The sequence below is a fragment of the Mobula hypostoma genome, chromosome 17, assembly GCF_963921235.1.
Source record: "Mobula hypostoma chromosome 17, sMobHyp1.1, whole genome shotgun sequence".
NCBI lineage: Eukaryota > Metazoa > Chordata > Chondrichthyes > Myliobatiformes > Myliobatidae > Mobula > Mobula hypostoma.
In genome coordinates this window covers 56000022-56015339 of record NC_086113.1, presented here as the reverse complement: position 1 = coordinate 56015339, position 15318 = coordinate 56000022, and the positions used below count along the sequence as shown (strand labels likewise).

Genomic DNA, 15318 nt, shown 5'->3' with positions numbered 1-15318 from the left:
GCTTGGTGAACTTCAGTTCTGAATGCTGTTGCCCTTGCTTTTACTGTTTGCACTATTTGTTTTTTTAAACCCCCTCTCTCGCTCTCTGCACACAGGGTGTTTGACAGTCCTCTTTTGCTTTTAATGGATTCTATTGCATTTCTTTGAAGGTTGTATGAAGTACACATACCTGTTGATAAGTGTACTACTTTGAACTTCAGACAGAGTGGTACATGGGCAGAAAAAATCTACACAGGCACATGTATAGGGATACAGGATACAGGTTACAGGTTAAAAGTGGGAAAATGGGACAAGCTTACATAGGCACCTTGGATGTGTTGTACCGAAGGCACGTTTCTGTACGGTACCACTCTATGACTATTAAGCACACGTAAACTTGAGTTCTGCATGATTTACTGACAGCTGGCTGCTCTGTACTGCTATGCTCTTGTTCCTTCAGGTACTGCTGGAACTTTGCTCACTCACAGAATGAGTTAAGTCAGGGAATCCTGCTCAGTTTGGAAAACAGGGAAGAATCAAATGGATTTATTACATATTCATTCACTGGCAGCCAGTTGCGGAAAGCATAAACTTTTCACTGAAGTACAGGGAGCGCTCCATGGCTAATTATATATACTATGACCCAGAAAAAGTTCCACACAGAATGATTTTGAGAATAATTAATCCTTCTATAATAGTGAGGAATATTTGGTTTGAACAGGGAGAGACAATGGACACTACAAGAGACAGAAACTGATATCCCAAATCACATTACTGTACTGAAAGACAGGAAGGCAAGCTGAGACACAGACATCCCATAGAAAACATTCATTATGCAAGGTTATCCGAACAAAATTTAGTCAAAGAGATCGATTAGTCAAATGGAGTTACGTGAAAGCTGGTCTATAGATTAACGAACAAGCTGTCAGGTACAAATATTTATAATGGTCACTCATTACTGGAGAAAAGGGAAAATATTACAGAGCAGGAAGTGTGTTTCCAAAGGAAAGATTGGCTACAATTCAGAAGCACTGACGTTCCAAGCTTCCCAGTCACAATTTTACTGACTCAGGCAATATATTCCCAAGGGAGACAAACAGTTTTCCCATCAGTAGGGGACAAAATGAGTCAAATTTGTCTCAATCACCCATTTTGGCCAGTTACAGAGAACATGCTGTTCTCTGTCTGATCTCAGACAGAGGCTGACCTGCAGGAATGCTGTCCCAAAACCCTTCCGGCACCAGTCTCTCAGAGGACACAGAGCAAGCCAATTCCATTCAATCCACACCGAGGTAAGACTGTCATCAAATGGCAGTAAGATTACTGGCAATAAAACTGCCCCATTTGTAAACACACCCTCATACACATCCAATTTTTACTCATACCAAGTGCTTTTAGCTTAACATCTCAGAAAGTGCCATTCCCACATAAAACACCATCTGGCTGTTAGCATGGTGAGCAGAGACCTGTAACAGATACAATTTCCACTGGGAACAATTTTTTTAAATCTACAAAAATGAAGCTTAACAATGCCACCTTACCTACAGAACAAAGGAAAACCTCTGGGAACATCTGCCCATTTCTTATCAAAATTAACAGGGTACTTAAGATTAATGCAGAATTTTTGAATTTCAATTAATTCCCCCTGCCCCCTGCTCCTTTCTCTTTCGATCTTCTCCCCACCCCAATCACTTATTTTCAAATTCCTTCCCTTATCTGGTTCTATCTACTCTTCAACCCTCCCTTATCTGGTTCCACATCAGATTCCAGCAATTGCAACTTGTGACGTTTCCATTTACCACATTCCCATCTTTTCCTCAACCATTTTATTCTGCTCCCCTTATTTCTCCCTTATGCAAGAATTCCCAAATCCACCACTGAGTTTCCCCCTGCCCAAACTGGATCCATCTGTCCGTCAAACCTTTCTTCTCCTGCCTCCCGCCATCGCATGACCATTCCTCCTTCCCGCCATCGCCTGCCCATTCCTGCCTCCCGCCATCGCCTGCCCATTCCTGCCTCCCGCCATCACCTGCCCATTCCCCCTTCAGGCCATCACCTGCCCATTCCTGCCTCCCGCCATTGCCTGCCCATTCCTGCCTCCCGCCATCGCCTGCCCATTCCTCCCTCAGGCCATCGCCTGCCCATTCCTGCCTCCCGCCATCGCATGCCCATTCCTCCTTCCCACCTCCCTCTCACTTCTTTACATTAGCACCCACCCCTGACGCAGGGTCTCAACCCAACACATTAATCAATGCCTTGCTTCCACAGATGTTGCCCAACTCATTTAACTAAAGTAGCTTGTTGTTGCTTCTAGTAGCTTGTTTCTTGCTCCATTTTCCAACATCTACAATCTCTTGTGTCTCTAAGGGACTTAAGATGCGTATACTTGTAAGTTTTGAATGTGAAATGAATTACTATTTATCACCAATATCAATGCCTGACTATTTAACTACCATGGATGGTTAAATACCTGTTGTGTTTGGTGCTCCTGAGACGGTTTTGTAATAGCTGAGCTGGTAGCAGCAGGACCTTTAACTGAACTGCCCAGTTGCGAAGAAGAATTAGCAGCAGCACCAGCCAGACACGGCTCCTTCTTGCACTCAACCTTTTGGTCACCGTTCTTCTCCTTCCCTGGGGTGGCCTCTTTTCCTTTGTGTTTCTGGACAGATTCCTTCTCTCTCAAAAGCTTGCCTGAACCATTCAAAACTGGGGAGGAGAAAGAACACACACACAGAGAAGTGAGGAATCAATCAGCCATCCGGGCACATGTTATAAACCAGAGACATCCTCTCGGTGATGCTCTACAAGCTTCAGAGAACACAAACTGGCCATCACTTCGCCACGTATGAATCAACCATTTGTGAAAAAACAATTAATCCATCCAACCAAAATACTACAGCTGCTTTTTATATTTGGCTTTTACCAAGTGGTACCTAAAATAATTTGGAGAATTCAGAGTCACTTTTCCAGCACTGCACTGTCTCCCACAACCATCAGCCCTCTGACTGGCCTTTTGTGTCCCCCTCCTTTTCTATCCCACCAACATTAGCACAATTTAAAGCTACCTCAGTCCCACTCACTGACACCATGTTCAGTTCTCTCATTATGACATCTATAGTGGCCTCCTCTGCTTCTCGTAATATATTTAATTTTTCAGTTCTTTCCAAAGCAACTTAGTTTGGTTTCCATATTAGAGGCAGTTTATTACAGCAGCATGATAATATTAAATTTGACTGCACTTTAAGTTGCATGGAAGAAACTTCACACACTTAATTGTGCATAATTAGAGAAACTGGGTGTGGTGTCACATTACAAAAACCTGCCTCCAAACACAAAGCCATTTGATCTAAGTTGCATTCGCACGCACAGTAAATAATGACAGCTGGCATATTTTAGGTTTCACTTTGAGGTCCTCCGCTGGTCAGGGTCGACCATAGATACTGTACCCAGTTGTCTAAGTGATACACAAGCCAAGGCAATATGGAGAGCAAGCTGTTGCTCATTTAGCAAGCTCTCCCTCTCCACGCAGCTGAATAACCTAAAGGAACAGCAGAAACCGATACAGTTTGGCATCTGCAGTGTTGCAGGAGTTGCCAGTCGGCGTTGAACTCATCGTAGGACGGCCTCAGGGACTTCAACTCAGTATTTTTCCTTGGCGTTTACTCCTGAAGCCTTCCCCATCAGTGGGTATAGCTGCAAGGCAACAGGGGTTTGAGATCAGAGTTTTCCTTCTCTGAGATGAGCTGCTCCTCCAAGAGGACCACAACATTGTCATGGTTTGGAGGCTCAATGACCCAGAGAGCTAAGTTAGCTGGAGTCAGGGCTCTATGCTTTGACCCTTGGTAGGATCAGCCATGCCAAACAGGTCAAAGGGTAGAGGACAGAATAAGAGTGGTCCACTGGTCCTCCAGGTTTGGGGGTTCATCTCAGGGCTAACAACCCTGACCGGCAAAACAAAGTTGTTGCAGAAACAGCAATGAAGAATCCTTCTACAACTGAGTGCAACAGTACTCCTGAGTCTCCACTGAGAATCTGCATGACTGACAGTGGTGAAGACCAGCAGGAGGCTAGTGACACAATAAAGGAAGCCTTGAACACTGCCGGATATGGGGGACCTTCATTGCTGCCCTAAAAGCAGTGGCGTAACAGGCAGAAAGTGAAAAGAGCTTCATTGCTCAAAGCAACTGATTTTAAGGTGCCAATAACCTGAATTTGCCCCTTCTCCCGTCAGTAGAAACTGTTCCCCTGGGCTTGGTAGCTAAGCCACACATAAAGGCCAGGAGCTAGACTTGGTTGCCAGAGGCTGTTTGAGATGCTGGCCATTGGGAGCATTTAATAGGTAGAGGGGGTTTAACCCCACTACGACAACCTTAAGAAACCTAGATTTTGACAAGTGGTCATTAATCAGATATTGTCCTGATGTGAGTTCAGGAAGTGCCAGCTGGTTGCTAGCTGATTGAGTATGAGGTAGATGCTAGCTGGTTTAGTGTCAGCTGGTTAAATGGCTAACAACCTGGCCTTTGCTATTCAGGATTTTGCCTACTACTGTTAACCAACACTGTCATTTTAAAGTTGGGGAGAGTCAAAGAAATCAAGAGATAATTGAACCACAGTCATATCGCAGTCTGGGCACAGGGTTTCCTGACGATGGTCACACAGTTCTCTACATGACAGCTGTTTAGCAAAGAGATCCACCGTTCCTATGAGCCAGTTGGCTTACAGACCCAGCCCAGCACCCAAACTGACAGGTGCTTTCAGAAGATGTTAAAACACAGTACAAAATGAAGGGCAGAGGACCAACTCACCAACTACAGGCCAGTCACCCTGAGGATAGCGTGAGATTAAAACTAGATCACAATTGGAAAATGTGCTTTCATAAGAAAAAACTCTACGCTGTACCCTACGCTGTAGCCTGACACCCATCTCCCCAAAAATGTAACTACGCCTCACGGCAAAACAGACTGCAACAACTGTGATCGGTCCACTTGGTAGCATCGCATTTCCTCCTACGCTGCAATAGCTTCCCATTGGGCGACTGAAGGGTAGGGAAGGAACTCTGGCTGCAATGCTTTCCATAAAGCTTTACAGACCTCCGAAATTATGGAGGACCCTGTGCTTGACGCCAGTTTGTAGCTAGCTTCTACAGCCTGTTGACTTCCACCTGAAGCTAAAACTCGAATGGTGATTGCCAGTATCTGAGTATACTGTGCGTACATTGATGCGAATTAAATGGTTGGAGACAATGAACCAAATTGTCAAATCTACTTGCCGACATCTGAAAATATTTGAAATGCATTTCCTCGTCCATGTCTCTCAGTGGCCAGACAAGCACAGAAAATTCACACTCCTTCAGTTTCAGTCGCCATTGTTTGAAGTTTGAGTTTCTTCGTGTAAAGTTTCAACACGAAGAAATTCAATACAGTGGCATAGAAACCCTACCGCCAACTAGCGTTTTGGTGGTGAATTGCAGAGCACACACACGCACAAGTATAAATGCTCACAATGGCGTAGACAACGGTGCAAGCTAGTAGGCACAAGTATAAATGAGCCTCAAGAGATGAAGCAGTGAGCTTATACACAATGTACGACATAAAAGATGCAGGAAGGAGGGGCTGGTGAGAAGGAATTTAATCCAAGAGGACTGGGACCTTCATGGCAAGTGAAAATTAAACTTGCTTGCAGTAGTGTACTTACGTAACTAACACAGGTTTGGCAGCCATTAGAGGGGTGTTGAAAAGGGGGACAGAGGCAAAGTTGGCAATGGAAGCAGGGAACTAATGAATGCAGAACCTTAGGCAAAGCGTGAATGCCAGCAAGAACCAGATAATGCAACAAGTTACAAACACGGCAGCCCAGGCTCACCAATAATATTGAGCATATTTCTCAAATAAAACTGCAGACAATGAGTTTGGAAGGTAAATGAATGAAAAGCAGAAAGTAAGTGACAAGGGGATACAGCTTTGGTAAATGGCATTTACTTCAACATAAAAGCAGGCATCAATAACTTAGAGGAGCACAGGCACAGGTAGACCACTAGAATTAGGAATTCCTTTCTGTTACTGTGATGTGGCTTCAAGAAGGTAATGTTGGAGCTGCCCAAGTAGGTGGTGCAGACGAAAGCAGAGAGAAAGAGACAGACAGACAGACAGAAGATCAAAGATTAAGGAAGGTTACATAAAGGACATTCAGTCTGACATCATGGCTACCCAAACAAAATCTGGAGCTCAGGGCATTCAATAAACATTTAGGTCTGCATAAATAATATTTGTACAAACATTATAATCTCTTTGCAGGATAAATGTTTCATTTCTAAAAGAATCAAAGCCACTGCATTTAGCTGAGCAAAGGAGTTTCGAACCATTTGCTTTCAGGGCCTCTCCTGTATTATTGAAATTTCGCACATCTCACGACGAGCCCATCAAAGGGCCCGTCCGTACCTGTGCTGTCAATCCTTACTGTGCACTCCTTACACACTCAATGCCACTGCATACAGACCTCAGGCAACAAGAAAAAGTAATTTTGTGCTTCCCAATCAAAGTGTGGTTGCTTCATTATCAAAAGATCGAAACAAAAACCAAGACGAGAGAATCCAGCAGAAGCTCTGCATCGAGGATGTGTGGTCGTGTGGTGCATCCTGTCCTAAGTGACCCAGATCACGGCCATCACTCTACGGGGAGAGCTCACTGCAATTGAAGATGGTTTGCAATGTTGAGCCTGAGATCCAGACAAGACCATGGAACCAAAATTGAGGGAAGTCGGACCGAACAATGAAGATGCCAACCAGTTGCTAACCACTCGGGATTTCTTCCACCAGCCTGACAGTGAAGAGAACTTTTGTATGGGCACAAGAGTCAGAAAAGGGATTGTTTTTTAATTTGAAAAGAAACAAAATGTTTAAACTGACTTACCACTAAAACTTTATGATCACTTTTTTGGATATTTACTTTATTGATTCTAATTCTAAGAACACTGATTAGCAACTTAAAAACACAAACACGAACTTAAAAAACGCAAGTTCTAACTTCAGAAAGACTAAGGTATAGAGTCACTCCATGAGTGCCCAAGCATTATTCTAAATAGCCAAACTCGGCACAAATCGACACTCATTTCCCAAACTGTCCACAATAAAATATCAAAGCCTGACTCGTCCTGTGCAAAGATTATCCTAGGCAAAATAAGTCAAAACTTAACAACCTTTGAAGGCTCCTTAGCATCAACTGATTATAGTGGCAGTCATCCTTCCAACCAGAGTTACATGCATTACGAAGTTACTAGTTCCAGTAAGTTATAAGTGAACCTACCATGACCATTGAGGACTTGTTTACCCTGCACTTTTCCCTTTCGAGGTGTTGACTGGCATGAAGATGAAGCATTGTTTGTAGGTGTTTTGACATCTTCACACTCATCGTCCTCTTCTACTTCATCAATGTCATCCTGGGAACTTCCAAAATACATCATGTTGTTCGGCAGAGCAGGGGAGCCTAAATGTATACAAAACAAAGTAACTTTTACTTTCCTTGCCATGTTCAGTTCACATTAAATGGCAAATGAAGAATGACAGCAACTTTGGCATTGCATTAACCATTTGCAGCTGAACACACCAAAGTGTGGGAATTGCAGAGAAAAATCAATAAAATACTATGGATAACACTGGACACCAAGCACAAGAAATGATTCAGATGGGAAGCAAAGATATATCAGCAAATGTAATTATGCCTACAATCCATTTTTCTCCCTAGGTCGGATTTTTAACCTTTGAGTTAAAATACTGCAAAGTTATTATGGTTATCACGAAGCAGAAAAGTCAGCAAGTTTTAACTGATGTAAGGATTCAATTTTTTTTAAGCTTTTGCAGGTCCTCCCCTGCTTACAAACACCCGACTTTCGTACAGCTCGTACGTACTGATGAGCATTTGGGAGGCTGACAGGATGCATTTGCTGGCTGCTGCAGGGCTGCCGACATCTTCTGTCGTGTGGGAGCTCACTTCACAGCCGCATTTCCAACTTGCAACTTGTTCAGGTTACGAACGGCTCACAGGAACAGGACCCTGCCATAACCTGGGGAGAGCCTGTACTTCTTAATTCATTTCATAGTATATTCAATAAAAAAAACAAAGAAAAAGATGGATCAATTTTTAGTCTCAATCAAGTCAATGGGTAATAATAACAATCCCAAATTCAACATCATTATACCTTCACAATTGACTTCTATGCACAAGGCCAACACCATCAAGCTACTGAAAAATATATCCCATTAACAAAACGGATTGACCATGTATGGAACCTAGGACATAGAAAGGTATAGCCCAAGAAAAAGCCCCTCAGCCCACAACGTTGTGCCAAACTAATTAAGTTTCATTACATAAATCCCTTCTGCTTGCACATGGACCATATCCTTCCATTTACTGCATATCCACATGCCTATCTGAGTGTTTCTTCATTGGTCTCTGCTGTAGCTGGTTCCATCAGCACCCATGACATTGTATTCCAAGCACCTTCCACTCTGTGCAAAAAATCCCTGCCCTGAACATATCCTTTGAACTTACTCCCTCCCACTTTAATTGCATGCCTCCTAGAATTAGAAACTTAAATTTTAGGAAAAAGATACCAACTGTCTAAGTTACAGAGAAAGGTTGAACAAGTTGGGTCTTTATTCTTTGGAGTGTAGAAGGTTGAGGGGACACTTGATAGAGGTATTTAAAATTATGAGGAGGATAGATAGAGTTGACGTGGATAGGCTTTTTCCATTGAGAGTGGGGGAGATTCAAACAAGAGGACATGAGTTGAGAGTTAAAGGGCAAAAGTTTAAGGGTAACATGAGGGGGAACTTCTTTACTCAGAAAGTGGTAGCTGTGTGGAACGAGCTTCCAGCAGAAGTGGTTGAGGCAGGTTCAATGTTGTCATTTAAAGTAAAATTGGACAACTATATGGACAGGAAAGAAATGGAGGGTTATGGGGTGAGTGCAGGTCAGTGGGACTAGGTGAGAGTAAGAGTTCAGCACGGACTAGAAGGGCCCAGATGGCCTGTTTCCGTGCTGTAATTGTTATATGGTTATGTCTATCGATGTCTCTCGTAGTCCTTATAAACCTCTATTAGGTCTCCCCTCAACCTCTGACACTCCAAGAAAATGACCCCAAGGTTATTCAACCTCCTCTTAATATCACCTGCCCTCTAATCCAGGCAACACCCTGGTCAGTCTCTTCTGCAGCCTTTTCACTGCCTCCGCATACTTCCTGCAAAGGGGTACTCCAAAGTGAATACTGTACTTCATATGCGACCCAACTTCCATTTTATAAGGCTACAAGATAACTCCCTGGCTCTTGAACTCAGTGCCTCAACTAATAAAAGCAAACATGCCATATTTCTTCCTTATAGCGCTATCAACTTGTGCGGCCACTTTCAGGCACCTAGGTGAGCAGACAGGTAGTGCAGAGCACCCCTGTAGCCATTTCCCTGAATAATAAGTTTACCGACCTGGATACTGTTGACGGGGAAGACCGACCAGGTGTGAGCCACGGTGGCAGGGCCTCCGGCACTGAGTCTGACCCGGTGGTGCAGAAGGGTGGGACGGTGAAGAGGACAGCTGTCGTCATTGGAGACTCTATAGTCAGGGGAGCAGACAGGAGATTTTGAGGACGTGAGAAGGGCATGGTTTGTTACCTCCTGGGTGCCAGGGTCCGGGATGTCTCTGACCGGGTGCACAACATCCTGGTATGAGAGGGAAAGCAACCAGAAGTCCTGATACATGTTGGGACCAATGACATAGGCAGGAAGATGGATGAGGTCCTGAAGTGTGAGTTTCGGGAACTAGGCAGAAGGCTGAAGAACAGGACCTCAAGGGTGGCGTTCTCAGGATTGCTGCCAGTGCTACGTGACAGTGATGGTAAGAATTGGAGGAGATGGCAGTTGAATGCGTGGCTGAGGAGTTGGTGCAGGTAGCAGGGTTTTAGATTTTTGGATCATTGGGATCTCTTCTGGGGAAGGTGGGACCTGTACAGATTGGATGGGTTGCACCTGAATTCGAGGGGGAGCAATATCCTTGCAGGTAGGTTTGCTAGCATGGTTCAAGAGGGTTTAAACTAATTTGCAAGGGGGATGGGACCGACAGCGATACAGCAGTGAAAGAAGTGCATGGAGTAAAGCCAGATCTAACATATAGAGAGGCTTTGAGGAAAGAGAAGCAGAATAAACGGGTGTAAAGACAGTAAGGTAGAAGGGCTGAAGTGTGTGTACCTCAATGCAAGAAGCATCAGGAACAAAGGTGATGAACTGAGAGTTTGGATACATACTTGGAATTATGATGTAGTGGCCATTACAGAGACTTGGCCGGCACCAGGGCAGGAATGGATTCTCAATATTCCTGGATTTCAGTGCTTTAAAAGGGATAGAGAGGGTGGAAAAGGGGGAGGAGGGGTGGCATTACTGGTCAGGGATACTATTACAGCTACAGAAAGGGTGGGTAATGTAGCAAGATCCTCTCCTGAGTCAGTATGGGTAGCAGTCAGGAACAGGAAGGGAGCAGTTACTCTATTGGGGGTATTCTATAGGCCCCCTGGTAGCAGCAGAGATACAGAGGAGCAGATTGGGAGGCAGATTTTGGAAAGGTGCAAAAATAACAGGGTTGTTATCATGGGTGACTTTAACTTCCCTAATATTGATTGGCACCTGATTAGTTCCAAGGGTTTAGATGGGGCAGAGTTTGTTAAGTGTGTCCAGGATGAATTCCTGTCACAGTATGTGGACAGGCCGACTAGGGGGAATGCCATATTAGATCTAGTACTAGGTAATGAACTGGGTCAGGTCACAGATCTCTCAGTGGGTGAGCACCTGGGGAACAGTGACCACTGCTCTCTGGCCTTTAGCATTATCATGGAAAAGGATAGAATCAGAGAGGACAGGAATATTTTTAATTGGGGAAGGGGAAATTATGAGGCTATAAGGCTAGAACTTGCGGGTGTGAATTGGGATGATGTTTTTGCAGGGAAGTGTACTATGGACATGTGGTCGATGTTTAGAGATCTCTTGCGGGATGTTAGGGATAAATTTGTCCCAGTGAGGAAGATAAAGAATGGTAGAGTGAAGGAACCATGGGTGACAAGTGAGGTGGAAAATCTAGACAGGTGGAAGAAGGCAGCACACATGAGGTTTAGGAAGCAAGGATCAGATGGGTCTATTGAGGAATATAGGGAAGCAAGAAAGGAGCTTAAGAAGGGGCGGAGAAGAGCAAGAAGGGGACATGAGAAGGCCTTGGTGAGTAGGGTAAAGGAAAACCCCAAGGTTTAATTATGTGAAGAACAAAAGGATGACAGCAGTGAAGGTAGGACCAATTAGAGATAAAGGTGGGAAGATGTGCCTGGAGGCTGCGGAAGTGAGCAAGGTTCTCAGGGAATACTTCTCTTCGGTATTCACCAATGAGAGGGAACTTGGTGAGGACAATATGAGTGAGGTTGATGTTCTGGAGCATGTTGATATTAAGAGAGAGGAGGTGTTGGAGTTGTTAAAATACATTAGGACGGATAAGTCCCTGGGGCCTGATGGAATATTCCCCAGGCTGCTCCACGAGGCGAAGGAAGAGATTGCTGAGCCTCTGGCTAGGATCTTTATGTCCTCGTTGTCCACCGGAATGGTACCGGAGGATTGGAGGGAGGCAAATGTTGTCCCCTTGTTCAAAAAAGGTAGTAGGGATAGTCCAGATAATTATAGACCAGTAAGCCTTACGTCTGTGGCGGGAAAGCTGTTGGAAAAGATTCTTAGAGATAGGATCTCTGGGCATTTAGAGAATCATGGTCTGATCAGGGACAGTCAGCATGGCTTTGTGAAGGGCAGATCGTGTCTAACAAGTCTGATAGAGTTCTTTCAGGAGGTGACCAGGCATATAGATGAGGGTAGTGCTGTGGATGTGATCTATATGGATTTTAGTATGGCATTTGACAAGGTTCCACACAGTAGGCTTATTCAGAAAGTCAGAAGGCACGGGATCCATGGAAGTCTGTCCAGGTGGATTCAGAATTGGCTTGCCTGCAGAAGGCAGAGAGTCGTGGTGGAGGGAGCACATTCAGATTGGAGGATTGTGACTAGTGGTGTCCCACAAGGATCTGTTCTGGGACCTCTACTTTTTGTAATTTTTATTAACGACCTAGATGTTGGGGTAGAAGGGTGGGTTGGCAAGTCTGCAAACGACAGAAAGGTTGGTGGTGTTGTAGATAGTGTAGAGGATTGTCAAAGATTGCAGAGAGACATTGATAGGATGCAGAAGTGGGCTGAGAAGTGGCAGATGGAATTCAACCCGGAGAAGTGTGAGGTGGTACATTTTGGAGGGACAAACTCCAAGGCAGAGTACAAAGTAAATGGCAGGATACTTGGCAGCGTGGAGGAGCAGAGGGATCTAGGGGTACATGTCCACAGATCCCTGAAAGTTGCCTCACAGGTGGAAAGGGTAGTTAAGAAAGCTTATGGGGTGTTAGCTTTCATAAGTCGAGGGATAGAGTTTAAGAGTCACGAGGTAATGATGGAGCTCTATAAAACTCTGGTTAGGCCACACTTGGAGTACTGTGTTCAGTTCTGGTCGCCTCACTATAGGAAGGATGTGGAAGCATTGGAAAGGGTACAGAGGAGATTTACCAGGATGCTGCCTGGTTTAGAGAGTATGCATTATGATCAGAGATTAAGGGAGCTAGGGCTTTGCTCTTTGGAGAGAAGGAGGATGAGAGGAGACATGATAGAGGTGTACAAAATAATAAGAGGAATAGATAGAGTTGATAGCCAGCTCCTCTTCCCCAGGGCACCGCTGCTCAATAGAAGAGGACATGGCTTTAAGGTAAGGGGTGGGAAGTTCAAGGGGGATATTAGAGGAAGGTTTTTTACTCAGAGAGTGGTTGGTGCGTGGAATGCACTGCCTGAGTCAGTGGTGGAGGCAGATTCACTAGTGAAGTTTAAGAGACTACTAGACAGGTATATGGAGGAATTTAAGGTGGGGGCTTATATGGGAGGCAGGGTTTGAGGTTCGGAACAACATTGTGGGCCAAAGGGCCTGTACTGTGCTGTACTATTCTATGTTCTGTGCATTTGGACACCAAGATGCCTCAGTACATGACCCCAAGCATGGGAGGATGAACCCTGGGCGCCCTCCCAAGTCTAAGGTCAACACACTCCTAGAAGACAGCGGTGCGGCTAATGTAGATGAACTGAACACACTGATGAGGGAGAGGGAGAAGTGGAGAGTCCGTTATCGTGCCCCACTCCGGCCCCACTCCGGACATAGTAGTAGTATCCCTCAGTACATCGATATGGTTAAGGATCCTGCTATCATCTCCCAAATTGTGGCACAGTAGCGTAGGGGTTAGCGCAATATTATTGCAGCACCAGCAGTCACTAATCAGGGGTTGTCTGTAAGTTCGCCCGGTGACCTCGTGGGTTTCCCCGGCACTCCAGTTTCCTCCCACATTCCAAACAGGTACGCTTGGGTTAGTGAGTGATGTACATGCTAGAAGTGCAGCCATCCTTGCATAATCCTCATTGATTTGATTTGACTCTATGTTCTGATGTACATGCAACAAATAAAGCTAAACTCTCTTTAAAACCCCACACTTGCCCAGATTCAAATCTGCCATTTCTCTGCCCATATCTACAACTGACATATATCCTCTGCTGTATCCTTTGGCAACCTTCTTTATCACAATGACAGCAATCTTTACAGATTTACTGGTCTATATGAGCATTGTACAATCCAGGTGCAGAAAGTGAGTGAAAGTGTATGTTTGCTGCAAAAAAAAACATTAATCCATTATGTTTTTAGGATGGGTTTTAATTCGGTTAAACTACAAACAATTCAACCACCAAACAAAATGCATGTAAGTAGGCTAGTATCATAGCAACAGAGTACACTTTCACTTGGGGAATGAGCATTGCATTGATGATGCAGGCTAAGGTTTGGAGTCACAGAATATTGCCTTAAACAAAAACAACGCAGGCATGGTGAAAGTACGAAAAGAAAAGGCCACAAGATATAGAAGTTGCTTGTACTGGTATTAAGCTAATGAGCAGAGGAGCATGTGTTGAGTTACTGAACTGTGTATTTAAAAAATTAGACAAAAAGTTAAATGCTCACATTTGATTATGATGCCAAAACTGAAGATTCAGCAAATAATGAATCACTAGATGTGGAAAGAATCAAATCTTCAGAGATATGGGAAATTACAAATAAATGTTAATTTTTTTTTTAGTTCTTGGACTGTTCAGTTCTGGACACCTCATTACAGGAAGGATGTGGATGATATAGAGAGAGTGCAGAGGAGATTTACAGGCATGTTGCCTGGATTGGAGCATGTCTTAGAAGAGGTTGAGTAAACTTGGCCTTTTCTCCTTGGAATGACGGAAGATGAGAGGTGACCTGATAGAGGTGTAAGATGATGAGAGGTACTGATTGCCTGGATAGCCACAAGCTTTTTCCCAGGGCTGAAATGACTAACATGAGAGGCATAATTTAAAGGTGCTTGGAAGTAGGTACAAGGGGGATGTCAGAGGTAACTTTTTCCACACAGAAATGCACTGCACTGGTGGGTGCGTGCAATGCACTGCTAGCGAAGGTGGTAGAGGCAGATACAATAGGGTCTTTTAAGAGACTATTAGGTACCTGGAGCTTAGGAAAATAGAGGACTACGTAGTAGGGAGATTTTAGGCAGCTTCTAGAATACATGTTCGGCACAACATTGTGGGCTGAAGGGCCTGTAATGTGCTGTAGATTTTATGTTCTATTGGACTAAATCGTTAATTTGTCTTGGAAGCATGAAAACATTAATGTTTCTGAGGAACACACAAAGACATAACTGTTATGTCTTCTGACTTGACAACATTAAATTAATTTAAAAAAGGCATGAGCATCAAAAATGTGAGTCTAACTTTGCTTTTAAGAAAGGCATGCATGTATCACATGATAGCATCATGACGGATAAAATTCACTTTTTTTTTCACATACAACCCAGAATGAATTATTTAAGTGAACAAGAATGCTTAATCAAACAATATATTTACAACAGTACTCAGGATCTACTGAAACATTAAATACATTACAATGAGGAGGACTGGATCTGCGCAAGTCTTGTTGTCAGGTAATCTTTATGCTAAAATGTCTGAGATTTTAAAACTAAGACTTTAACAGCAATTTTATGGCATCTTTAATAAAGTAGAACAACCCAACTTATTCAACAAGACTTGCATCACATTCAGTACATATTGGTATAGTTATCTGAAAGCTTATGTAAAGTGATAATTGTTAGGACGTGAGGGGAGAAGAGGGATAGAGAAAGACTGTTGAAGGGAGGGTTACCAGCACTTTGGAC

At 43.9% G+C, this 15318-nt stretch overlaps 1 protein-coding gene across 1 annotated transcript in view; it reads right to left on the bottom strand.

Annotated features, from left to right (window-relative positions):
• Nucleotides 1-15318, bottom strand: part of LOC134358046 (protein Jumonji-like) — a 375614-nt gene that overhangs the window by 72913 nt on the left and 287383 nt on the right. The window contains exons 5-6 of the mRNA XM_063069931.1: nucleotides 7281-7460; nucleotides 2450-2685 (exon numbers count right to left, since the gene is read on the bottom strand). Of these exons, the coding sequence (XP_062926001.1) occupies nucleotides 2450-2685; nucleotides 7281-7460 (416 nt within the window). The remainder of the gene's footprint in view (nucleotides 1-2449; nucleotides 2686-7280; nucleotides 7461-15318) is intronic.